At 43.7% G+C, this 24,520-nt stretch overlaps 3 protein-coding genes across 6 annotated transcripts; 1 reads left to right on the forward strand and 2 right to left on the reverse strand.

Annotated features, from left to right (window-relative positions):
• Positions 1-243: 243 nt before the first annotated feature.
• On the reverse strand, positions 244-13,154 carry pip5k1ba (phosphatidylinositol-4-phosphate 5-kinase, type I, beta a). 3 transcript variants are annotated; one of them, XM_062478419.1, is made up of 15 exons: positions 13,002-13,152; positions 9,420-9,615; positions 8,640-8,711; positions 7,553-7,683; positions 7,011-7,128; positions 6,463-6,615; positions 5,935-6,231; positions 4,725-4,915; positions 4,500-4,580; positions 3,956-4,004; positions 3,777-3,861; positions 3,444-3,584; positions 3,210-3,327; positions 2,618-2,720; positions 1,143-1,930 (listed from the first exon to the last, which is right to left on the reverse strand). In XM_062478419.1, the coding sequence occupies exons 3-15, from the start codon at positions 8,709-8,711 to the stop codon at positions 1,928-1,930; spliced, it is 1,542 nt and encodes a 513-aa protein (XP_062334403.1). In that variant the 5' UTR covers positions 9,420-9,615; positions 13,002-13,152; the 3' UTR covers positions 1,143-1,927. The 3 variants fall into 3 exon arrangements, with proteins under 3 accessions (XP_062334404.1, XP_062334403.1, XP_062334401.1); XM_062478417.1 differs by lacking the exon at positions 9,420-9,615; XM_062478420.1 differs by lacking the exons at positions 1,143-1,930; positions 2,618-2,720; positions 3,210-3,327; positions 9,420-9,615 and adding an exon at positions 244-326 and having other exon boundaries at positions 3,423-3,584; positions 13,002-13,154.
• Positions 13,155-14,012: 858 nt separating this feature from the next.
• Positions 14,013-15,813, reverse strand: LOC134034091 (uncharacterized). 2 transcript variants are annotated; one of them, XM_062478441.1, is made up of 3 exons: positions 15,264-15,813; positions 14,752-14,874; positions 14,013-14,294 (listed from the first exon to the last, which is right to left on the reverse strand). In XM_062478441.1, the coding sequence occupies exons 1-3, from the start codon at positions 15,732-15,734 to the stop codon at positions 14,241-14,243; spliced, it is 648 nt and encodes a 215-aa protein (XP_062334425.1). In that variant the 5' UTR covers positions 15,735-15,813; the 3' UTR covers positions 14,013-14,240. The 2 variants fall into 2 exon arrangements, with proteins under 2 accessions (XP_062334425.1, XP_062334424.1); XM_062478440.1 differs by having other exon boundaries at positions 14,752-14,862; positions 15,240-15,813.
• Positions 15,814-21,109: 5,296 nt separating this feature from the next.
• Positions 21,110-24,318, forward strand: LOC134033933 (zinc finger protein 486-like). The gene is made up of 3 exons (XM_062478219.1): positions 21,110-21,188; positions 23,787-24,112; positions 24,160-24,318. The coding sequence occupies exons 1-3, from the start codon at positions 21,110-21,112 to the stop codon at positions 24,316-24,318; spliced, it is 564 nt and encodes a 187-aa protein (XP_062334203.1).
• The last annotated feature ends 202 nt before the right edge of the window (positions 24,319-24,520 follow it).

Genomic DNA, 24,520 nt, shown 5'->3' on the forward strand with positions numbered 1-24,520 from the left:
CCAACATGAGTCATTTATTATTGTTTGAAAAATAAATACAATTCTTGTTAGATGGTTTAGGCACATGCAGGTACTCAATAATATATTTTATAATCTGATAATAGTTGGTCTATTGGTTGGTCTAATGGCGTTTCTTTAATTTATATTTTATTTTATTGTATATTTAATTCTATTCTAATCCCACTTAGTACTGCTAGTTTATGTACCCTTAGTATAGATAGTCCACATATTTAAATTTTAGGCATATGTTTATTGTATGCACCTTCCTGCCAAAGCAAATTCCTTGTCTGTGCAAACTTTCATGGCGAATAAATCCCATTCTGATTCTGATTCTGGTCTGTCCACAGAAATGTGTGGATGCATGCGCGTTTTGAAATAAGACTCGCATTAATGTGAGATTACAATTTTGTTTGATTTGTCGTCCGTTTGCACGTTTCTTAAATCATAATCCATCAGATTTGTCTTGGGTTGTCTACTCTCATCTAGAAGCACATGTTATTTAGATATAAATAAAAAGCATGCTATATCATCTTTAACGGGACGAAAACGGTAGGGTAGGCTATTTTTCAATGACCAACTCCATCCACCGCAATTCTAATTTGAGTAGTCGACCTGTTTGACTGGTTCAACCGGGCAAGACCCCCAGGCATGACTGATTTAAACAACAGTTCTAGTACAGTAGGCCTACATGGTACATCTGACTAAATGTAGCTAGTGTTGGTGGTAGGCCAATGATGATTCCATGATTCCCATGATTCATGATTCCCATGAACGTTACTTATCATTTAGGCTACAAGCTTCTTTCATAAAATAAAGTGAATAAACAGCAATTGAATTAAATGTAATCTCAGTTACATAAACGGGATTTGTTTTTGTTTTCTGACTTGCTTTTTAAGATATTTCTCCGTCTCGTTTTCTCTCTCTCTCTCTCTCTCTCTCTCTCTCTCTCTCTCTCTCTCTCTCTCTCTCTCTCTCTCTCTCTCTCTCTCTCTCTCTCTCTCTCTCTCTCTCTCAAACACATGAAATAAGAACAAAAATCTTACCACTGTGCACGTGCCCCCCCCCTAGTGGTTAATTGAAAACACAACAATGCTAAACTTGCATAATACCTTGGTTTGAAATAAGAACGATATGACTGGATTTATTAATTTGTATTCAACACATACAATACATTTATTTTAAATAGGCTACAACATTTAAATACAATTTACATAAGGAGTTATATCAATGACGTATTTTTAGGAGTAATTTCATTAAATAAATCAAATTACAAGGCAAATGGTGATTCCAGAAGGAAGTCAATGACATGGCAAGACAGCAATTGTAATATTTTGTGCAACAAACCTTTACAATCTTAAACCAATGCATTGCATCATTTTCCAACAAAAAGCAAGAAAGAAGCAAGAAAAAGGACAGAATTTGACATTTGAATTAAACACACACCTGCATGATGATCTATACGATATTTACTGAAGGAAAAAAAGAAACGTATCTAAAAAAAGTTAATATATGTATCTATAAATATATGTATCAACCGGAATGTAAACCAAAACAAACATTTTTATATTATGTTTCACACTTGATGAAATTAAATGCATCGATTTAATCTTTCAGGGATCCAGCCCTCTGAGATTTAAACATGGGTGTCACTTGATCAAAAAAATCAACAACATGCAGTTTCTTAACTATGAAGAGAGCTTTCCTCTCTGAAAGAGTGTGATTGCAACAGAATAAACCTGAGGACTGTCCCTATGTGAAGATTAGCAGCTAAGTGGACGGCAGCAGAAGAATGCTTCCCCATAATGCAGGATGTGTTTAAAATGCCATTGTTTCAATAATGGCGTTTCTTGTGCAGTTCATGCGTGATAGGTTAAAGGTCATTTACGGGCACTGGTAGAGGTGGTGCAGACGATGCATGTGTCACTCCTCACTGTAACACAAGACACAGAGAGGTCTCTGTGATGTCACAGTTGGTGATGGTGTCACAATGAAGCAGAAATCACAAACGTAACTTGTTTATGTGACGCCATGACAACTTATTAGTTTAAAAATTATGACAAAGAAGTAACAAAATGGTGTCTGAAATAACAGTTATGTTTAATTCACGTTTACCTTATTTTGGCCCTAGACAGTGGTGTAAAAGTAGGGGATCGGTGTACTAGTAGGGGAACGGGGAATGGGGAACGAGGAATAAGAGAACGAGGGGGCCAGACACAGACACAGCTTTAGAAACAAAATTCAAATTCTATGGGCGGTGATGTCACACAGAGGAGAACTGTTAGTGAATGCAAATGATAACACAACAGCTGTGTCTGAATATTCTCCCTACTTCCTATACATATTAAAAGATTTGGCATGTAGGCCTGGGTGGAGAACCTAACTCAAAAGCAGATTAAAACTAATCAGGTACTCAGACACATTATTCAATCAACTGAAGTATTAAAAAAATATTTAGCTGCGAGGAAGCTATGTGGACACAGGGCCCTTATTCACTACAGGTATAACACAAACAACTCCACGAATCACATAGTTAAAAATACTTCACAATGAATCTCAAACGAGGGTCTGGCCAGTATGGACCACCTACCGTCTGCCCATACTGTTGAGAGATACCCACCAGGTAGACGTCCAGGACGGAGTCCGGGGTGCTTCCCTGGCTGGGAGGGGTGGGGTCTGTGTCGTCCAGAGCAACGGTGGCGCTTGAGGCCCTGCGGTCGTCACTGCCGGGAACACAAGGAGCTTGTGTGAAAACAGGAAATAAGGAGCCGCATCTTAATCTGGAGACGTACATGCCATGTGTGTGGCTCGGTGGTTAGAGTGTTTGACAGCTGATCAAGATGTGGCGGGTTTGAAACTTCTCCTGCCTGTTTGTCAGTTTGGATTCAAGCGTCTAGGCTGTCAGAGGGCTGTATGGGGAGTACAGGAGGGCTGTGGGGAGTGTGTGCGGGGTTTTGGAGGGCTTTGTGGGGTTATAGGAGGGCTGTGTGGGGGTATAGGAGGGCTGTGTGGGGGTATAGGAGGGCTGTGTGGGGGTATAGGAGGGCTGTGTGGGGGTATAGGATGGCTGTGTGGGGGTATAGGAGGGCTGTGTGTGGGTATAGGAGGGCTGTGTGGGGGTATAGGAGGGCTGTGTGGGGGTATAGGAGGGCTGTGTGGGGGTATAGGAGGGCTGTGTGGGGGTATAAGAGGGTTGTGTGGGGGCTGTGTACCTGTTGTCAGGATCCTCCAGCAGGTCCTCCTCGCTGGAGTGGATTGTGCAGAAGGACACAGCCAGGCTCAATCCTCTAGGAGAGGGAACCAGGTCTGGCTGATTAGAGCCGCTCGAATCTAGCGGACGGAGCAGAGAGAGGAGCAGAGTAAGTGTTGGAAGTAAAAGCCCAAGGGAAAGCTGTGGTGAAGTTACGAAGAAGGGCGGCTGTAACTGTGCCGCGATGTGAGCGTACATTGTCCGTCCAGACTCTCCGAGCTCTGGGCCTTCTTCTCCTCCGTCCACTCCTCCTTATGCGCGGACAGAACTTCCTGGGAGGCGGAGCGCATCGGGTGGAGAGAATTCCTCTTCCTCTTAGAGGAGGCTCCTCTCAGAGCTGACAACAAACCAGCACCCGGGAGAAAGATGATGCGTGAGAGGAAAAATGAGAGAATTGTTGAACGTAGTAGCTAGATGTTCCTCTCAGAGCTTGTACCATGAGTAAGTACCAGAGTGAGTGAGAGAGAAACAAACACAATCGTAAAAGTAGTAGCTATATGGGTTATTTAGTGTCTTTGAATGAACTTACGATGCAGCTTCTTGAAGACAGTGGTTCCCATGAAATTCAGGAATCTGTCCGCATAGAAATTGGGCCTATGGACTGACACAGTGTCCTGAAACGACAAGAAAGCAAAGATTTAGTTAAAAAATGTAAATGTGTTTGTGGTAAACACGTACACGCACAATTACCCAGAACTGGGAACATACCCCATCGTGTACGAGGGCCTTCCAGGAGTGTTCCACCTTCTTGATGAACCTGAAGAAACAGGAAAACCCATTCCTTGACTCTGACTCTCAAAATACTCAGAACTTTGAACTTCTGATGCTTGATCTTCGGCTGTTCTGGTAGTTTCTGTATACACTATTTGTAGGTCACAAAAGCATCTCCATAATGATTCCTCCATCTTTGACAGGATGGATATAGCTCAGTGGGAGAGCATAGACTGCACATCTAGAGATCACAGGTTCAAACTCCCTCCTGTATGTCACTTTGGATAAAAGGGTCTGCTGAATGAAAACATTTGTTTTTTCAAAGGCCAACTGTCATTCAAGCTCTCACCTGTACATTTACATTTAGCAGACGCTCTTATCCAGAGCGACTTACAGTAAGCACAGGGACATTCTCCCCGAGGCAAGTAGGGTGAAGTGCCTTGCCCAAGGACACAACTTCATTTTGCACGGCCGGGAATCGAACCAACAACCTTCTGATTAATAGCCCGACTCCCTAACCGCTCAGCCATCTGACCCCCACCTGTAGGACTGCAGGATGTCAATGATGCCTAAGAAGATGAGCAGCTTCTCTTCTTTGTGCTTAGCGGGGATTCCACCCATTCTGGAAAGACAAGAATGTGCTCATTTAATTGACATGGAAGAGTTTATTATATAACCTAAGGCTGTGTGTGTGTGTGTGTACGATGTATGTGTGTGACTTTGCTTTGTGTGTGTGCCTGCTTTGATCACGTGTGTGTTCCCCTACGTGTCATCATCAGCCACAGGCTCCGGAGCCTTGGCGTTTCCCTGGATGGACTCCAGGGCCGTGGAGTACAGGACCTTCTGACCCCCCAGGCGCTTGCTGCCCCCCCGGCTCCCTCTGTCACGGATCTTCTTGTCCAGAACGTGAACCCCCAGAAGGAGACTGTAGTCCATGATCTTGAAGCTCTCCAAGACCTGACCCGCGACACAAGCGTAAAATAACCACTATTTAGAATGGTCGTAGAATCACCGTGATTTGGAATGGACACTGTAGAAGCTATTTCATCATGTCATTATGATCATCAGTAGTCGTTTTGTTTATTATATTTATTTTATGGGCACTAGAGGCACACCTCGCTCAGGTAGTTACTTGTTTGTTTAACAAAAACGGATTAAACCTACCCAAAGATGAAATGGTTTGGAAAATGAACTTTTTTTGTCTGCGTACAACCTCTCGATGTTGTATCAGTGGCCTTTCATGGACATGTAATGTAATTTGAGTTACAATTGTTCTAGCTGGTCAACCTTGCAAGGGAACTGCCAACTCTGGTGAACAGTCATACACTGACCTCACAACCTCACCCTTGGAAAACCACCCGACACAAAGTCCAGTAGGACTAAGCATCAGGACAGGATTAACAAAGTAAACCTGAGAGAACAGTTATCCTCTTTAAACCAAACACTGATGTCATACTGTAACTCCCTCCAAACAAAGGGCCCTAACACTCCCACAGTTACCTAACACTCCCACAGTTACCTAACACTCCCACAGTTACCTAACACTCCCACAGTTACCTAACACTCCCACCGTGAGCTTACGAACTGCTCAGAGACAGGGCTTGTGGAGACTGTGGTTCTGCGTGCGACCGGTTCCTAAACCTGGTAATATGAGTCAGGTGCTTTGTGTGGAGGGTAATCCTGACTAGCCAGGACCAACAAGGTCACTCAGAAGAGCTGGGAGCGCTGGAAGGCTGTTTGAGTCTCACTCTTTAGCGGACATTTTGGATGCAAAACAACTAAAACACCAAATCATCAGTTCTCTAAACTAAACACAGATAATTCCTTGACTCCGACCACCTGAATACTGTTAGAACTCTCCACTTCTGGATCCTTGATCTTCTTTCTATTCGCACCATTTGTGCGAAGCTTTTGATGACAAAGCGCCCTTACCTAACTGAATAGCATGTAGAACTGTAAGTGAGTCTAACACCCACCCGGCAGTCCCTCTGCAGTGTCTTCATCAAGGCGTTGTACGTATCGCCGTCAAAGTGCAGCCCCTCGTGCATCTCCTGGAAGTCCAAGTCTTTGAAGGTGGGGGAGGACTTGGTGCGTTCCTTGCGCGAGGCGCGTCGCTTGCAGGTAGAGCCTTTCAGGTCGTACTTGTAGTGCATCTTCATCTCTCGTGGCAACACATTGTTCATGACCACCACGCGGATGTTGACGCCGGAACTCTGGATGCAGTACAAGCCGTAGAACTTCGGTAGCAAGGTCCGGGGGTTCTGGTTCAGGTTCTGGAATGCAGAATCCATGAATGGGGACAGACATTCAGGAAACAACACCAAAACAGGGTTTAAACAGTAAAACGTGTGTGCTTATCGGTGATCGGTATAGCTCAGTGGTAGGGCATTTTACTGCAGATTAAGAGGTTGCAGGTTCAAATCCCCTCCTCTACGTCATGTTGGGTGAAAAGAATCCTAATAAAAAGTGTGGGTTCAAGGGTCAAAGGTCAGGGAGACGCTCACCATGTAGTATCCTGGGAGGAGCTTCTGCAGAAACTCCGCCTCTTTATGCTGCACTGTCTTGATGATGAACTCGTCGTCGCTGGTGAGATAGAACCAGGAGCTACTAGCCCCGGGATTGGACAGCTCGATCAGAGGCTCGTTGCATATGGAGTACTGAGAAACGACAACAACAAACACATCAGTGTCTAAACAGCAGAGAATGCTACTACAATCACCGTTGCATAAGCATAGTGAACTGGATCACAAGAAAACATATACTTCTGAGCTTCTGATTGTGTGATTTTATTTTAAGTTTTTACAGTTTTTTTTTATATCAGTTTCACTGTTACTATATACTGCACTGTAAGTATTTTATGGGTCTGTTTTAGTTAGTATGCTGTACCATATGTGTACATGTCATACGTGTGTACATGTCATATGTGTGTACATGTCATAGTTTGTAAGCTTGGAAGCACAGTGTGAATGTTTGTGAGGGTTTGCCTGTACTGCCCATACTGTACCGCATAGTGTATGTCTGGGTTTGACTGCACGGAGACTTCTGTACTCACCAGGTAGTCATCTGGTTTGATCCCGAACAGCTCTCTGAAGTAGCGGAAGGCCAGGGGGGCGTAGGTCTTCAGTCGGAAGTCTGGGAAGTGGTGGGCGGGGGTGAGGTTGCTGCCCTCACTGAGAGCGCCGGGGGAACACAGCACACAGAGACATCAGTGCTGCTGGTGCCACAACGATGACACACATCCACAAACCCACAAACGCTCTTTGATTCAATGAACACTCCCACTACCACATTAATGGGGGATTGTGTACTGTATAATGGTAATGCTGTGCTTTTTACATTTGTTATGTCAGCTTCCCCACCCCTCTGAAAAAAAACAACATTTTAGGGTCCCCTTCCCATTTGAATCCAATTCTCTTCCTGTAGCAAGTTTTCACATATCCATGAACCCAAACACTCTTTCATTCAAGAAAGACTAGCACATGAATGGGGGATCCTTCTCAAACTTGTTATGTCAGTCTCCCCCTCCCCCCCTCAACTCCCCCTCTTTTGGAAAACAGGCAGCTTGTGAGAGAGAACTCTGAAACCTAGACGGACCTGGGCAGGAAGACACTCTCCACCATGTAGAAGTCCTGCATGAGCACGTCCCTGTCCGGCTTGGAGGTCAGGTTGCCCACGGCGTACCCGATACCCAGTTGGATGGCTCCTTTCAGGGCGGCGGCTGTGGGCTGCCACTACACAAACACCGCTTAATGTAAACCTCTCTCATCTTTGGATGAATTGTGGAATTTGGTAGAATACAGTATTTGTTTTGTATGTTTTCTTCTTATGAGTTTCAACGCATTACAGTCACAGCTCACTCTCTGGATGTGTTTTTTATGTCTAACTTTGTCAATCGGTCATGTTTATTTATACAGCACATTTAAAAACAAAAAGTATCAACCAAAGTTCCCCACAGAACAAACAAAGCAGAAATAAGTGCATGAAGACACCTAACAGACTGCATTAGATTAGGCCTCAATCTGGTTACTACACAGTTGTCTTTACGTCACTATTGCATCATACTGATCACGCCATGCTTAGTATGAAGCAACACTTTCATTGCGAGCTGGTTCCTCACAGCATCATAAGGTGTTGTATGTCTGACAACACACACACACACACACATGATGCATGGTACACACACATACATGCATAAACACACACACGTACATAAACACGTACACACACACTTGCACATACATACTGGTACCTACACACACTCCTGTATTTCCAGGTACTGTGAGGTACAGACAACCCCATGCTCTTCTATAGCTATGGGGCTCGCCCCTCTCTCTGGACCGCAGTGAACTACAGTGAAATCTCCTTAAAGCCAGCCAGCGTGCCTTTCCTGTGGGTAAACACTGTCGCTGACCGTCCTAATCATGTTATCTGTGTCTCTGGCCCCTGTCACCCAATGCTCAGAGGCCGGCTAAGCTCAGTTACATAACGCTAACCACGGCCTCACTTTAGGTTAGGAAAAAACCTTGTAGAATATTCCGATAAATCATAGTAATCCTCTGAGGATTTGCACGAGGTCAATTCCACGTTAGGAACACTGTGTTTCTGTGTTGGTTTTTTTCAGGTGAAGTTTAGTTTTGTAGCGTGTGCCGCTACAAAGGATTTAACGCTATTGTCTCCTTACCTTTTTATGGTCCTTGGGGCCAGAGCTGCTAACGGTGGCCCCATCTCCTCTCTCAGTGGCAGTAGTTGACATCTATGGGAGGGAGTGGGGGAAAAAATAAAGGGTTTGTTGAAGGGCAAACTTGCCCATCTTCCTTTTTTTAACACCCATTGACTCTAGTTTACATATGGTTTCAGCCTGTCATTGTTTTCAATATACTTGTATGGGCAGTTAGAATACAGGAGGAACTGGTGAGTTCCTATTCCTCATCACAGTAAGTCAAAACGACTTGTGTTTCAATTGAATAACTCTTAAAAAAAGAGTGTTCCAGTAACCACACTTCCACAGTAATATATTGTCACTTTTTGAATTCAGTTTCCGTACACAACACAATATCAGTCCTTCAATGGCAGTCTAGCCTACATGTAGTCTAATCCTCATCTTTAAAATGTTATCGATAGAGAGCACGCAATCCTAGCAGTGTAATAACACACATAACACATAAAAATACCCCCTCATGCACTTAAGCATTTAACTCAGTGAACCGTGAAATCAAGGGTCCCCTAGCTAGCTTCTCCCATTTAAAACCTCCCATTCTATCCGGATGGCAAACCATATACACAGTACTGTTAATCAGCTCTACATCCTCTGCAACAACGCTACTCCACAGCTGCATCCCTGTCTATCTGTCTAGTGGGGAAAAAATTGTATCTTTTTGTGTGTTGCTAAATTATTAAAATGTCAAATGTAAACGTGAGAGACAGACGAGAGAGAGAGTGAGAGAGCGAGCACCGTACTCACCTCCGAGAGCGTGATGTGTGAGGAGCTTTGGAGGCTCCGAGCGACTATAGCTCCCCTCTCCGCTGACTGGAACCCCTCAGGACAACCCTTGATCCCAATTACCAGGGATTGAGAAACCAGTACGGGCTAAAAAACCCTCTGGGACATTCCAGTAGAAGGTTTCAAAGCTCTCTCTCTCTCTCCCTCTCTCTTACCTCTGTCCAAAAGAACAACAAACAAACAACAGGCTTGGGAAGGATGTTGCTGAGGTGAGGTGGGTATTATACTCATTGTGTAAAGGTTTATAAGGTTTATACCCCTTGTTAATTCCGAGGTAAATAATTCTGTTATTTTCCACTGATGGCAAAAATGAACCCAAATGAATTAATGAGATTCAATGCAGAACAGTAAGCATTTAGTTGAAACCTGTGAGCTGCACTAAATTAACAGTGAAGTGACCAGAGTTGGTTCAATGAGTTTCGAAGCAAGAATTTTGTTTATAGTGCGTTCTTCCCTGTTGAGGCCATCTCAGGAAGCTACAGATTAACAAAAGATTACAAAAGATTAAGAAAATGTAATGTTTTATAAAAGGTTTTATGTGAATTTGAGAGTAAAAAAAGGGTGAATAGAGGTAAATAAATGTTTCATTAGCGCTGTAAAAAAAAATCCTAAATAAAAAAATAAGAATTAACATGGGTAACGTTTGTCCCTGTCAGCCTATACTGTATTGGTTTCAGCTTTTAAACACACTATAAATGTGGAGCTATATGTCCATAACGGCATCGGTCATTCTAAATCATTTGGTCTGCTGTTTACTGTTACAGTTTGTCGAAAGCTGAGAGAGACTAACTTTCAAAGCAAGTTAAAATTGTCTAAGCAGAGGAAAAAGCCAAATGTCGTCGACTGGCGTTAGTGTTTTTATTGGTTCAGGCACTGCATTCTGTTTTAAAAGTAACCGATAAAAAAAGTTACAAGTAGGCTATGATATCCTCACACGATCGAATATGAATATGAACTAGAGAGGGTACAATTTCTGGGGAAATTGTAGGGTGTGCTTGCTTGTGTCGGTTGCACAGGGGTCCGTTTTTGAATGACATTTTTACAACTGATATTTCTGTGTACTTTATATAAAAATGCATACTTATTATTTATAAAGATTACATAGATTTAAAAGCATTTTTTTTTGCTGCTCATTTACAAATGAAAATACGAGTGAAGTGTAGAATAAAATAGATGTCTTATTTCACCTGCAAGAGGCAGCCTCATCGTTGAATCAAAACGAATAAATTTGTCAGACCGGTGTAAAAATTGACCTAATCTCTATGACTTAAACGTCCTTTTAAGTTTTTCCCTTCTCGTGATATTTTAAGGAATTTAGCCTACTCATATTGCATTCATTCCTGAATAAAGAACCCCCTTTGAAGATTATTCTACGACGTTACCGGCAGTATAAGATGGAATTGCGATTCAAATAGTACCATCTGCTAACTGAAAATATGCCCCCAAAAACGTAAATAAGCTTGACATTTATTTAGTGGAAAATCGCTTTCATAAAAAGCTCACTGGTAGCGATCATTGTCAGTAACAACGCCAAGTGCGATATAGCCCTGTGTGGAGAAGCTGCCCCGGTAAATTGTACTACTACGGTACAGTACTAGACTACTGCTGTGTTCGTCTTGGTAGCGATTGCGTTGGTTGAATTGGATTTAACGTTCCGTTGTACGGTTTAGGCTGAAATTAATTATTTTCATGAACAGATTGACAAAGTTTAGGCTGTGGCAATGAAGTTAAGGTTAGTAGTTAGATAGATTTTTGATTTAAGTAAGGGGAGTGCCGAACATGTTCTGTCGCCGTTTGACTTCCTACAGCTGTGTAGATGTTTTTGTAGTGTCTCGCGTAGGCTACAGCGTTTCAGTGAGCAACACTGGTTTGAAACCACAGGTAATGATAATTTCACCCACAAATCGTTTACTTGTAATGTAATGTCATAATAAATCCTACAACGAAAATGTATTTGTGAGGAATGTTTATTTTAACGATTGAAAACAGATGCATCATAGACCACTGTAGTATGTGTTGCCCGGGCAACAGAGGCTAATGTCATGATGCTAATACTTCAGTGACATAGTAGACTACTGTTTCCGAAAGTAGATGTACTTCCTTAATAAAATCAGCTTATATTGTACATTACACGTCACAATTGTGTGTCATATCACAAAGTAAAATTAGTAAATAGTTATCACCCTGGCCTCTTTGCTTGTGGCGTTTCTGTAGCTGCCTTGCAGTAAAGCAGTTAGCTTAGCTTTCCCAGAAGTTAACGAGCTGCTAAACTAATGTTCTGCTAGAGGTAGTCACGCGAGTTTTCGTGACGTTAGTGACGTAAGTAGCGTCATTGGCTGTGGCTAGCAAGTTAGCCACGTTAGCTTCACTTTTCGCCACAAAAACGTAATTTCCACTTAAACCATGCAACTGAACGTAAATCCCAATAGAAGCAACTCAATCGCTACCAAGACGAAACTTTTGACACCTAGGTTGTCTATGTAGGCCAAATATTGACTGAGTTTTAGGGGGGCAAAAATAATAATAAAAATAATAATAATAATATATATGTGAGAGAACAAAGGTTGTGCCCTTGCCGAAGGCAAAGCACACCCAATGATTAAAAAGTTACATTCAACAATGGCTCAAAGAAAAAGTTACAGTTGTGTTTACGCTTGGTGTGGAAGGAAGGAGAGAAGGGCAGAGGTCATAATGTAAATCTCGAGATCACTAAAGCAAACACGCAAAGAATTCTGGTCCAGGATTAATGTCGGGAGACACTCCGACGAGAATAAAAGATTAAAACATCTTAAATACACTCAAATGCACATATACCTGTGGTAACATGGTACAATACTTATGGAGACAGTGCGACTTTTTACATTCACAAGTCCTTTGGATAAATCGATAAGTCCATATTAGCCTTTCACTGAAATTAACAAGAAACAATGTCAGATGTATTATTTGATGGAGTCATTTTATAAGGATATGGTGCAATTTTCTGGTGAAAACGTGGTGCAACGTTTGCCCGCATAAGCACAAAATCATCCATGCCGTTTTTATTTACAGTGCAGACAGGTAAACTATATCCCATGCAATAGTATAGATGTCCCAGTCTTTGTCTTTCTACTGATCTACACTGCTTCTGTGATTTTATATAGGCATAAGGTGTTAACAATGCGCAGAAAATAGTTCAAGTTTTACTTTTTAATTTAGCCTGTCAACTTGATGTTATAAGTTGCGGTCGTTTCTTCCTATGGTGTGATGAGGAAGTAAGTTCGTCCTTTGATAAAGTAACCAACTTGGCCATTTCATGTTATATCAGTATAGCCTACATCCCTATTACATTTTAAAAACCGATAGCTTAGGCTACTATGAGAAATGTTTACAACAAATGAAATGACAGACAGAAAGCAAAACTAGTCAATACGCCTTGGCAGTAATGTGATGAGGCTGCTGTAGGTGGAAGGCATGAATATTATGACACGCACAAGTAAAAAAGTTTAGACAAGTCGCGTATGGACAAGTAGCTCATTATTTCATGTAACACATTAACACCCTTACCTTCATAACTCCGTAGCAGACGCTGGCACATAGGAAAACCGGCGTTAAGCTTCTTATTAGATTGTGAGGTGGATACTGTGTCACCGCAGCTACGACGCATCAGCATCCTCTACCTCTACTTCCGCGCCATTTCGCCTACTACAACGTCTCGATGCCGTAAACCCTTTGTGCCTTCGTTGCCAAATGATGGGAGGTTAATATTTGTTTATATTGCGGCGCGCCTAACTGTAACGTACAGCCACATGAATGTCATTGACGAATTGTGTTGCTCAGAAGCTTATTGATCTTGAGTTATTGTACATTTGCTTATGGTGCCGCTGGTCGCGTGTTTACATTTTACATTGACATTTCATTAAATCAGCAGCGGATTAGGAACTAAAGACCAACACTACCTTTTGGCCTATTAAATAACTTACATACCAAAACCAAACAATAGTCTTAGTTATAAACATTCTGTAAATCTGATTAGATTGATTAGAGGGCCGAAAAGCTCCCTCGGTTTGGAGAACAGTTTAAAATGTATCTTCTAAAATGTTAGGCTATATCCTAAAGGCCTACAGTCTCTTGTCTCCCTCCTCCTTGTCTCTCTCTCTTCCTCTTCCTCCCCCTTCTCTCTTCCTGTCTGTCTCTGTGTCTCTCTTTATATCCCTCTGTCTCACCGTCTCTCTGTCTCTCCTTCGTTTGAAATAGGCCAAAGTTCCTTGTGTCCTATCAATCTCCTTGTGAAGTAGCCTACATCTCGCTCCTGTAGATAACAGTTTTTGTGTTCAAAGTTTTCATACACCAAACCTTTGCCCCATTTGGCTGTCAGACAGGTCAGAGGCGGATGGAAAAAAAACAGTTAGAAGCTGCTAGAAGTTGCAGTTTGTCTTGTTCCATCTTGATGAATCTATTTATTTGGGTGCCGGGGGATTGACAAGGAAATGCTTTACAAGGCTTTCTAACAATAACATCACCACAGAGCACAACACTTGCAGATACATCTGACACACAACTACGTTTTTTATAAACAAAAAACAATTGTTTCACTTCATCAGGATGAGGAAGAAGCATTTCCTACCATGGGTGATCTACTGTATCATTATAGACATCTATGCTGCCACTAAAGGTTGCATGGTTTTGTTAGGAAAGGATAGAGACTATTGATACAGCTGCTCTCTAGAACAGCCCAATTAGAATACACCCCCCCCCCACCGCAAACAGACCAATCAGAATGTCACATCCCTCTGAACAGACCAATCAGAATGTCCCCCCAGACCTGGCAGGGGGTCTTCGGCCCCTACTGCGAGACACCTGCAACAAACAAACACAGAGATGAACAGCGGTCTCTTGATGGAACTCAGAAGTATTTTCCTTGTGTACCTTATGTTTACGTAACACCCTCCAGGATATCTTGTAATCCAAACATAGTTTGTGAAAAACTACGTTTAGTGTGACTAGAATGTAAGCCTTTATGTTTTTAGGATTTCAACTGTCTCATCGGCATTCAGAAAAATCTAATGTCTTACAGATTTGTTAATATTACAGTTTATTTTAGCCAGTCGTTTTATATCACTAGCATAGATTGACTTTCCAGCTTCTAGTGTGTCTGAGGAGGGGTATAGCTCAGTGGTAGAGCATTTGACTACAGAAAAGATATCTCAGTTTCAAATCCAATGTTTGCTTCTTTGGATAAAAGCGTCTGCAAGAAAAAAATAATTGGAAGAAAAAGGGAGAAGTTATTCCTTCTTTTTATTATTACATATGATACCTGCTGTTCCAGGTCAACAATGTGCTGTAGGTTCCTGTCAATCATCACGTCCTGGTTCCTCACCTCCAAGGCCAGATCAGCCAGCCTGCCTGACTGAGTCTCCAGAATGACCTGCTCAGTCAAGTCCACATAGTTATTTAGCACACACACACACATTTATATATACACATAGTGCTGTTATCTTTGATGCTTGTTTTTTTTCTTTCTCTCCTGCATTGTTATCAGTAAAAAGTTTTTTCATAAGTTTTGTTGTGTCAATATTTAGTCTGTTCATTTCATTATTACTATTGTATAACATTTATAATTGTTAAACTTTTTTTACTTATGCCTAAGACCTTAGCACATTATGTTATATATAAACAGTCAAATTACTTGGAATCAAATATAAAAGAACAGAGAGCCTAATATTTCTTCATATTACTATGAATAAAAGCGTCTATTCAATGAATACATTATTATTATCATGCTCATTGTGAATATAAGCTTACCTTCAGTAGACTCATGTCGACTAGCGAGTCAGCCGCTGATATCGGCTCCGCTGCGTTCTTCACCCTCTCCAGGACCCTGCTCACCCTGAGCTCCAGGCCCCTCCGCTCGGCCTCTGTAGCCCCCAGTTCCAGCTGCAGATCCCGGGTCGCTCTCTCCAGCCGGTCCCCCTGTGCTCTCAGGAACTGGAGGTCTGCCCTCACCCGCCGGTGGGCCCTACCCGCTTGAACCCCCAGCTCACGCAGCCTCTCCACGTCCCGCTCGGTCCCCTCCAGCTCCCCTGTGACCTGCTCCACGTGCTTCTCCACGTAGCCCTGGCTCTCCTGGAGCCCCTGCAGGAGGTGAACAAGCCCCGCAGAGAGCACCTTCAGCTGGGGCATAGGGACTTGGCCGCCACCCCGTTCCCTGGAGCCAGGGCTGGACTGTGGTGGGACTTGCTGTGCCAGACAGAGGCCCACCACCCAGACGATCAGCTGAAGCACCCTGCTCACCTTCATCACCTGCTGAGGGGAGTCCTGGTTAGCAGACTGTCTCTATTTATATACCTGGAGTCCTGGATGGAGGAAGAGGAAGCTGGCTTGAGACTGATCTTTCCAGAAGTGGAGCTAAAAACCTCACAGATCTAGGTGAAAGGTATCTTCAACTCTGGTGTGGAATGTTCCGGTGTGTTTGGCCTGGTTCTGTCCGGGAAGGTTCCACTCAGTTTCCTCACAGTATCCTGCTAGTATCCCAGTGGTGCTTCCGATCTGTCCTGTGAAGGCTGCGAGATGACACTGGTGAGGGTTAGACGGATGACAGGAAGATGGAGAGGGAGGGGAGCCAGATGAAGAAAAAAAAACAGGGGGAGTTTCCATAGTGACGTATTACGTTTTCCAGCCCCCTTAACTTCAGGACACAATTCATTTTAGTCATAATATGATCTAAATTAGTGACTGTATCTCTCAACAAGATGAGGTGTGGCTTCTAGAATGTCAATACATGTTTAATGAGCTACATTCAGAGTCAATTTCCAGGTTTCAAGTAAAAATGTTTATATCTGTTTGAAATCTACAGGAGTTATTCACTCAGACAAGGAATAAGCATCTTAATTGTTAATAATACTTTTTTTTAGATTATGAATTGTCGTGTATCTTGTCCTTCAAAGTAAGTTAGGGTAAACATCTGCTGGTTGTCTGTGGAATTGCACGTGCAATTCCACAGTCAAAGGACAGTTTTTTTATATCTGAAATTCAAGGATGACAGAAGAAAGACAATCAACAAGCGCTATACAAAATAAGGCCAACTCTCAATCACAGACAAGACAGTTATCTGACACCCGTTAGGCTCAGCCTATCAGAGAGCCTTCTCCAGCCACAGACCCCAGATACCCCTGACCTCTGACCCCAGGTGCCAGGCTCTGTCCGGCCCATAGATGCTCTCTGATATTCAACTGGTATGTTGAGCATGCTGGGGACATGACAGCCTGTATTCCACAGCTGCCCTTCCTTGTTCAAAGTTCAGAATGAATACAAATATAGAAAACAATACAAGGAAGCCCAAGTCGATAAAAGAACTTGTGTGCTTTGGATTCCATTCTGATTCTATTGGGAATCCACAAAGACTGTGGCTCTAGTTACCGCAAAGACTGTGGCTCTAGATACCGCAAAGACTGTGGCTCGAAATACCGCAAAGACTGTGGCTCGAGATACCGCAAAGACTGTGGCTCGAGATACCGCAAAGATGGCTTGTGTGTTCTGGATTACCGCAAAGACTGCGGCCTGTGTTCAGAAGGGTTTTATTACTTTTTATTACTTGTATTATTGTTTTTATTGATTTTATGTAAAGCAACTTGACCTGCAATTTTTGTATGAAATGTGCTATATAAATGAAGTCTTATTATTATATTATATTATACTTATAGGTAATTACAATTTAAGAAATTAGATCTTAATACAATTTCATTATGTTTATCTTTTTCAACACAATTGAAAATATACTGAAAATGTACTGATTTTGTACATTCACATGCTTATTGACAATTTATGTTTCATACCAGCATGTAAGTATGTTTGTTTTGTAATATTTTTTTACTTGGGACATGACAGTGAACAACGTGACACAGGATTCAAACATAGTCAACGTCAATCACAGAATGTCATTGGCACAGACGTCAAATCCATCCATTTCTCCCACAAGAGTGAAAGAGTGAGAGAGTGAAAGGGTGAAGAGACGAGAAATGGCACAAGGGAGGTGGAAAACACTTCCTACACGCACCGAGGTGGCGCTGAAAGAGCCGCTTTGTGTCGACGGCGGACAGACCAACAAACCTCTCTTTGAATTGTCGTGGAGTAAGAGTACAGACAAATGGCACAATGTCAACTCATAAAGCCTGATTTATAGTTGTGGGGGGGGGGGGGGGGACGTTGGTTTCAGCCCACCCGTTTGTCCCGGGGCATTCTGGGACAGACAGGAAGTGGTGAACAAACGGCCAGCGTTGGATCTATCTGTGAAGATTATAACAAATGTCAAAGGTTCGTAACAACTCCTGTTGCGGGAGCATGAACTGTTGATATAGTGCTGTAATATTCTCATGTTGACCTTTTTTAATGAACTGGCATGCCCTGACAGGCCCTTTCAATGTAACCTGACGTTCTCTCATTTCAAGCAGGATGCATCCAAATGGTACTGATGGCTCCCTGACCTCCGGTTGGCCCCGGAGAGCTGCAGTTCAAAGGTCGAGGATCCGAGCGTGTGAATGTAGGTGTTGGATGAAGGTGTCGGTGTTCACGTTCCATGTGAGATCAACCAGTCTTGTGCCTTTGGCTATCCCTCCATTCATCAGTTCTAGGGCGAGAGAGGTTGAGTTAGGACTTGTGTGTGCGTGTTAGAGAGAGAGACAGACAGAGAGAGAAAAAAGAAGGCAGAAAGAGCGATAGGGAGAGAGAGAGAGAGAGAGAGAGAGAGAGAGAGAGAGAGAGAGAGAGAGAGAGAGAGAGAGAGAGAGAGAGAGAGAGAGAGAGAGAGAGAGAGAGAGAGAGAGAAGACAACCCTCTTTCCTGGGAGAGAGACCAGTCAGGACATTGTTGAGCAGTGACTGGGGTTGGAACCTTCCTCTGTGTGGAACAGCAGCAGCAGCAGACACAACTCATCACGTCTCTGAATGTCTGCCATTCCTTCTTCAGACCAAAATATCCACCTTGGAGGTAAGAACTTGATCTTTGTTGCTGTCTCTCACATGTAGTGAACTCTTTAGTAAAGATTATTTTTGAAAGTCTCGACTTAAATGTATTCAAGCTGATGCTTTTATCCAAAACATTAAAAAAACCTTAGTCCTACTGCAAATTTGGAGATCATTATTTGGCCTTTGCCTTCATGTCATGATTTATGGCTGTTCAACAAATAAACATCAAGGGATTAGTTTGAGGGCATTGGTGATTCTACAGTACTGCCTTACTACCGTTATGCTCTTAAAGGTAACCGTGATCAAGTTTGCTTTGTGCTATTACAGTAACCAGTAAGTGCTTTGTAAACCTGTGAACATGTGCTCATGTATGTGTTCGCTATAGACGCAGAGAAACAGAGAAATAGGGGGAGGTATCGAGAGAGAGAGAGAGAGAGAGAGAGAGAGAGAGAGAAAGAGAGAGAGACAGACTGAGATATAGACAGAGAGACAGAGAGAGAGAGAGAGAGAGAGAGAGAGAGAGAGAGAAAGAGAGAGAGAGAGAGAGAGAGAGAGAGAGAGAGAGAGAGAGAGAGAGAGAGAGAGAGAGAGAGAGAGAGAGAGAGAAAGGGAGACAGAAGGATAGAGAGAGAGAGAGAAAGGGAGACAGAAGGATAGAGAGAGAGAGAGCACAGGGTAAAAGTCAAACAAGCTGGCTTGTATGTGCGATCAAAGCCCTCTCACATGGTCCCAGGCTGCTTGCTGGGCCCACTCATGAGCACAGTGCAGCTATCGTTCGTTCAGGTTGAATGGTCCACAGAGGTGGGAGGAGGGGGGAGGGAGAGAGAGAGGTAGGGGAAGAGTGTGAGAGAAAGGAGAGAGTACTGGTGACTGTTGTTATCTCTCTGATCTCACTCCCCCTCATGTTGCAGTGGTCACTGGATCCCCCCCCCCTGCCCCTCCAGCAGAGTTGCCCGCCCCTCCACCAGCACCTCTACATCCCCCTTCTTCTCCACCACCACCCCCTGTCCCTCGACCCCCTATCCCCCTCCCCACATCATCCCCTGCCCCGGGCCTGACCAGACCCTCTTTCCCAGCCGGCAGGGAAGGCCTGGGGCTGGGGGTCGACGGTCACAGCAGCTGGAGGAGGGAAAACAGACCTGAACAAAAAGGATCAGATAAAGAGATCAAGCCGCGGTGTGTGAAGGGAGGCCAGGCCCATGTAAGGAGCAATGATCCCGGGTGTTGCTACGGCGATCCGCTGCCTGGAGGGTGGGGGGTTGGGGGTCCTAAAAGCTCACTCGCTCACATGACCCGATCCCCACTCCAGCGAGGCATGGAGTCACATCTACCCTCTCTTACGGAGTCCCGACCAGGCAAGTTCCTTTACCGAACCTACCAAACCTACTGAAACGCTCCAGAGAACCGCAAGATGGGGTAAGAGATTTAAGAGGTGTGAGTTTATGAGCCATCTTGTTTATGTGGCGTGAGAGACCATGGTGAGTGACAGGTTTAGTAAGGCAGCTGTGCAACATGCGCTCACACTGTATAAATCATCTCTGATGGTTTGCTGTGGTAATTTATGCGCTGTTGGCATCAGATACACTTGTTGTTATTCCTGGATTTTTGTTTTTTATAATCTCGCTCCAATTCATTTCAGATGCTTTACAGCCGATAGCTGTGTGCTTGGAGTTCATGTCCTCAGAGAGATATGATCAGAACCTGGGGGGATTTCTGTACGGCAGGGGCCTGTACTCCTTCACACTCCTCCGTTTAAAGTACACCTCTATTCTGGGTATGCATGTGTGTGTGTATGCGGATGCTTATCTGTGATTATTTATTGTGTTTTTTGTTTTGTCCTGTATCGATTTAATGTATATCAGTACATTTGATGTGTCAGGGATGTCCTTCTCCTTCTTCAGCAGGAGCAGAGAAGGGGAGGGCTGTGGTCCAAGTGTGTAGACTGTGCCCAGGCTACAGCAACACTACTGTGGACACGGGAGCCGAACACAGAATCCACTCACCTAAGTACTCTCACTCAGTCAAGCTACTGTGTAACTTTTGTCGTTTTTTTTTCTTTTCTTCCAACTTTAAATAATTGAGGTGGATGAACAGGTATGACAAAGAAAAGTCAGTGAACGTCGTCTTTCAATCATCTGTCATCATCTATCTCTTTCACAGCTTTCTTCCTATCCAGACTTAAAGAGTGAGTTCCTGATGTAGGCGTAGGAGTTAATGAGGGAAATACCCTAGGTTAAACCGAGCATGGGAGAATGAGGGAAGGGTGGGGGGAAGGGATGATTGGAACATGTGAGATTGAGGAAGGAGAGGAGAGAAGTGAAGAGGAGATGAGTGAGGAGCGGAAAGGAGAGCGAAGAAGAGAGGAGAGAAAGCAAGTGAGAGCAGAGCAAAGTTGAGCAGCAGAGTGGAGGAGAGGAGCAGAGCAGAAGAGAGGAGAGCAGAAGAGTGGAGAGGAGGGGGGAGGAGAGGAGAGGAGGGGGGAGAGGAGTGAAGAGCAAAGCAGAGGAGTGTGGAGAGAAAAAGAGAGGAGAAGATGAAGGAGGAGAGCAGATGAGAGAAGAGGAACGTGGACGTGAGAGCTACTGGGAATAAGAGTTAAGTCTTGCTGTGGCTGTGTGGGTCTCTGGCATGCTGATTTGGGACCTTAAAATGAAAATCACATTGCCAGGGATTACCACTTTGCCACAGCCCTGGGATCTGGGACAGGTGCCGATGAAGGACCCTCATCTGAGTGTGTGCGTGTGGAACTTCATCCTCTGGTCAGGTGCAGAGCTTAGTCGACTGCTGAACAGTGAGTGTTTTCAGTTTGTTCACAGTGGCTAAGTTCTCCAGCTGAACAGAGACTGAGTGAAACGTGTAACAGATTTGTGACATGTTTACCTTCAATGTATGTGGAAGCCTGGCTGTGTTGTGTCATGTGAGACTCAAACGGACATCAAGCAAACAGAGTCCATGAACCGTCAATTTTATGAGTAATTGAACTCCAAAACCTCTGTTTTGAGTTAAACCCCTATAGTTATTACTCTAGCATGTCTAAATTAATTAATCCTGGTCTTGATTCTGAGAAATCTCTGCAAAAGTTTATTTATTTATTATTATTTTGTGGTAAATATGAAAACGGCGAGTTTAGTTACACTTTAACTGTTCGTCAGTCTGCAATTGTATTTGTGTGGAGGGTGCTGGTAAAGATCCAGACTCAGGTGCCTTCTGGGTGGATCACAGTTCTACTTTCAACTGGCTCAGCTCAGCAGGAACAGGAGTCTGGTTCTAATGCAACACATATCATAAAAAGTACATTTAAGTTAATAACATTAAAAAGGGACGTTTAACACTGCACAGACTCAGGATAATGTATTAAGGATTGATTTGTCTGTTGAATGTAAAAATGAAACATCAGTAAATGATTAAACTGTTTTAAGAGCCCTCTAATCTTTGCACAATGTGAATCTATATGACTATTGAAACAGTTTCAAATTCTTAAATTGGATATTTGACGACAAAACAGTGCCCCTTAGTGACATCTAATGCACACTACACCACTCTCCAGATGTTGATGGCGATATTCCACTGTAAAACAGTATTAAATCGAACATCTTAAGCTTTCGGCAATTTGCACACTATTGGGTCGTTTCCTGTTTGACTGTTGCCTACACACCTTGCACGCAATTTTAGAAGCAAAACCAGAGATGTTATCTTCCAAAAACATTCAAGCGGAACTATCAAAAATAATTGACATTTTTGTGGAATCGGCGGTTGAGGATATGCAAAGACAGCTAAATAAAATATCGTTGGCGATCTTGCCTCCAATGCTGATCCAGATCGATAGAGAAACGAACTTGCTGAAGAGGAAACTGAGTAATGTGAAGACAAACAGTTTGGTATGAGCCACTGGCATGAGCTGGCGATCTGTAAAGTTCTGAACTACTCTTATGACTGTATTTTATCAGATGATCTTTTGTCAATTCTGACTTAATCTTTTCATCGTATTTTATCTATTGAGTTTGTCACATCTCGTCAGATTATCAGACGACACACCGTAACGGACACCATTCCATTTCAGAATGAGTTTTCCATCTTCATGCAAGACCTGGGGAGCGCAACATCCAATAAATTAGACACTTTTATGAATGTGAGTTTTAGAGGAAGTAGAGAGGTGAAGCCTGTCAAGGTCTCAGGAGCAAAAGCTACAGAGGAACAGCAAATTGTTTCTGAAAGTGCTGTGAAAGGAGCATGTACAGGTACATTTATATCATAGCATGCTGCTTCTGAAAAGCTTTAACCAAGTGGCAACCACTCTTTAAAATATTTGCACTTTTGACACAGAACATTCTTTGTGGTGATTCTTATTTTTCTTGCAGTTGTGAGACCTGCAGAGAAAAAAGATCATCATATCTTTCCATCAAAGTCACACTCGGATGCAGATGAAGATAATGTCCAGGAAGGGGATTCAAATATGGGGCCAACTGCCAACATAGTTGCTTCTGGCATCATTCCCAACCCTTTTACATGTCCTACTTGTGAAAAAGGTTTCAAAAGCAAACGTGGTTTTAATGAGCACCTGCAGCGACATAGTCTTCACAAACTGGAGAGGGCCTTCAAATGTGACATTTGCAGGGAGTTTTTCAACTCCTTTAACCTTCAAGCAACACGTCGACTCATCTCACAGTGACTTGCGTCTGCCTAAATTATCCTTAAAGAGACACATGAGTGCCCACATGAGGGAGAGGAGGCCTGCGCTCTGTGACGTGTGTGGAGAACTTTCCCAGAGTCTGAGCTCCCTCAGAAACCACATGAACACACATCAGACTCCAAACTCATTTGACTGTGATGTATGTGGCAGACGCTTCAAACGACTTCAGACTCTGGAGACGCACCAGCGTGTCCACGCCGGAGAAAAGTCATTTAGCTGTGACACACCTAGTACATTACAACGACGATGCACACGCTCTCAGAAATCACTCAGACGTTCCTTCGATAGATAACCCCCCCCCCACCACAGATGGGTGTCAGGTGGGGGATGAAGGTAAGGCCTTGAAAACAAACAATTCAGTCCATGGAGAAAACAAGTTCCACGAGTGCAATGCGTGTGGTAAACAATTCAGAAGTAGACTTGCATATGACAAGCATAAAAGCTTGCACTGCCAGGGGAAAAACACTTGTCTGTGAAGTATGTGACAAACAGCTGGGAAGTGAGAGGACTCTGAGGAATCACAGACAAATCCACACGGGGGAGAGATCGGCAGTGTGTGACGTCTGTGGCAAAGTCCTCCGCAACGCCTTCACTCTCAAACTGCACAGGAGCGTCCATTCTGGAGAGAAATCCTTCAGGCGAGGCGTGTGGCAAAGAGGCGTGTGGCAAAGAGTCCGCGACTGTGAATCTTCTCAAAAGACATCCGGTCTCACACACGGCACCGAAAACCTTACCGCTGCACGGCGTGCAGCAGGACGTTCACCCAGTTGTCCTCCCTGACGACGCATGAGTTGATCCACACGGGTGACAAGCGACATAGCTGTGACATCTGTGGGAAAAGGTTTATCATCAAAGGCTATCTTCAGCAACACATGAGAAGCCACACGCCGATGCATCCGAGAAATCCGCATGCGAGGCCAGCATCACAGCGTAGGCCGGGCCCTGCGGTTAAGCCCAAATCACACGCGTGCGGTCAGTGTGGTAAAGCCTTTTACCTGAGGGCCTCTCTCAGTCAGCACATGGGCGTTCACACAGGTGAGACACCGTACCAGTGTCCTGTACATTTTTCAAGTTTAACTTGAACACTCACGTGCGTGTTCACACAGGCGAGAAACCTTATGTTTGTCACGCCTGCGGGAAGGGATTCTCCCAGGGATCGCATTTGAATATCACGTGCACACGGGGATCAAGACGTTTGTGTGGGAGAAATGTCAGATGGCTGAGTGGTTAGGGGGTCGGGCTATTAATCAGAAGGTTGCCAGTTCGATTCTCGGCCATGCAAAATGACTTGTGTCCTTGGGCAAGGCACTTCACCCTACTTGCCTCGGGGAAAATCCTGTACTTACTGTAAGTCGCTCTGGATAAGAGCTTCTGCTAAATGACTAAATGTAAATGTGGGAGGGCATATGCTAATAAGTATAATCGGAAAAGCC

Source organism: Osmerus eperlanus, chromosome 14, assembly GCF_963692335.1.
Source record: "Osmerus eperlanus chromosome 14, fOsmEpe2.1, whole genome shotgun sequence".
In the NCBI taxonomy this organism is placed as follows: domain Eukaryota; kingdom Metazoa; phylum Chordata; class Actinopteri; order Osmeriformes; family Osmeridae; genus Osmerus; species Osmerus eperlanus.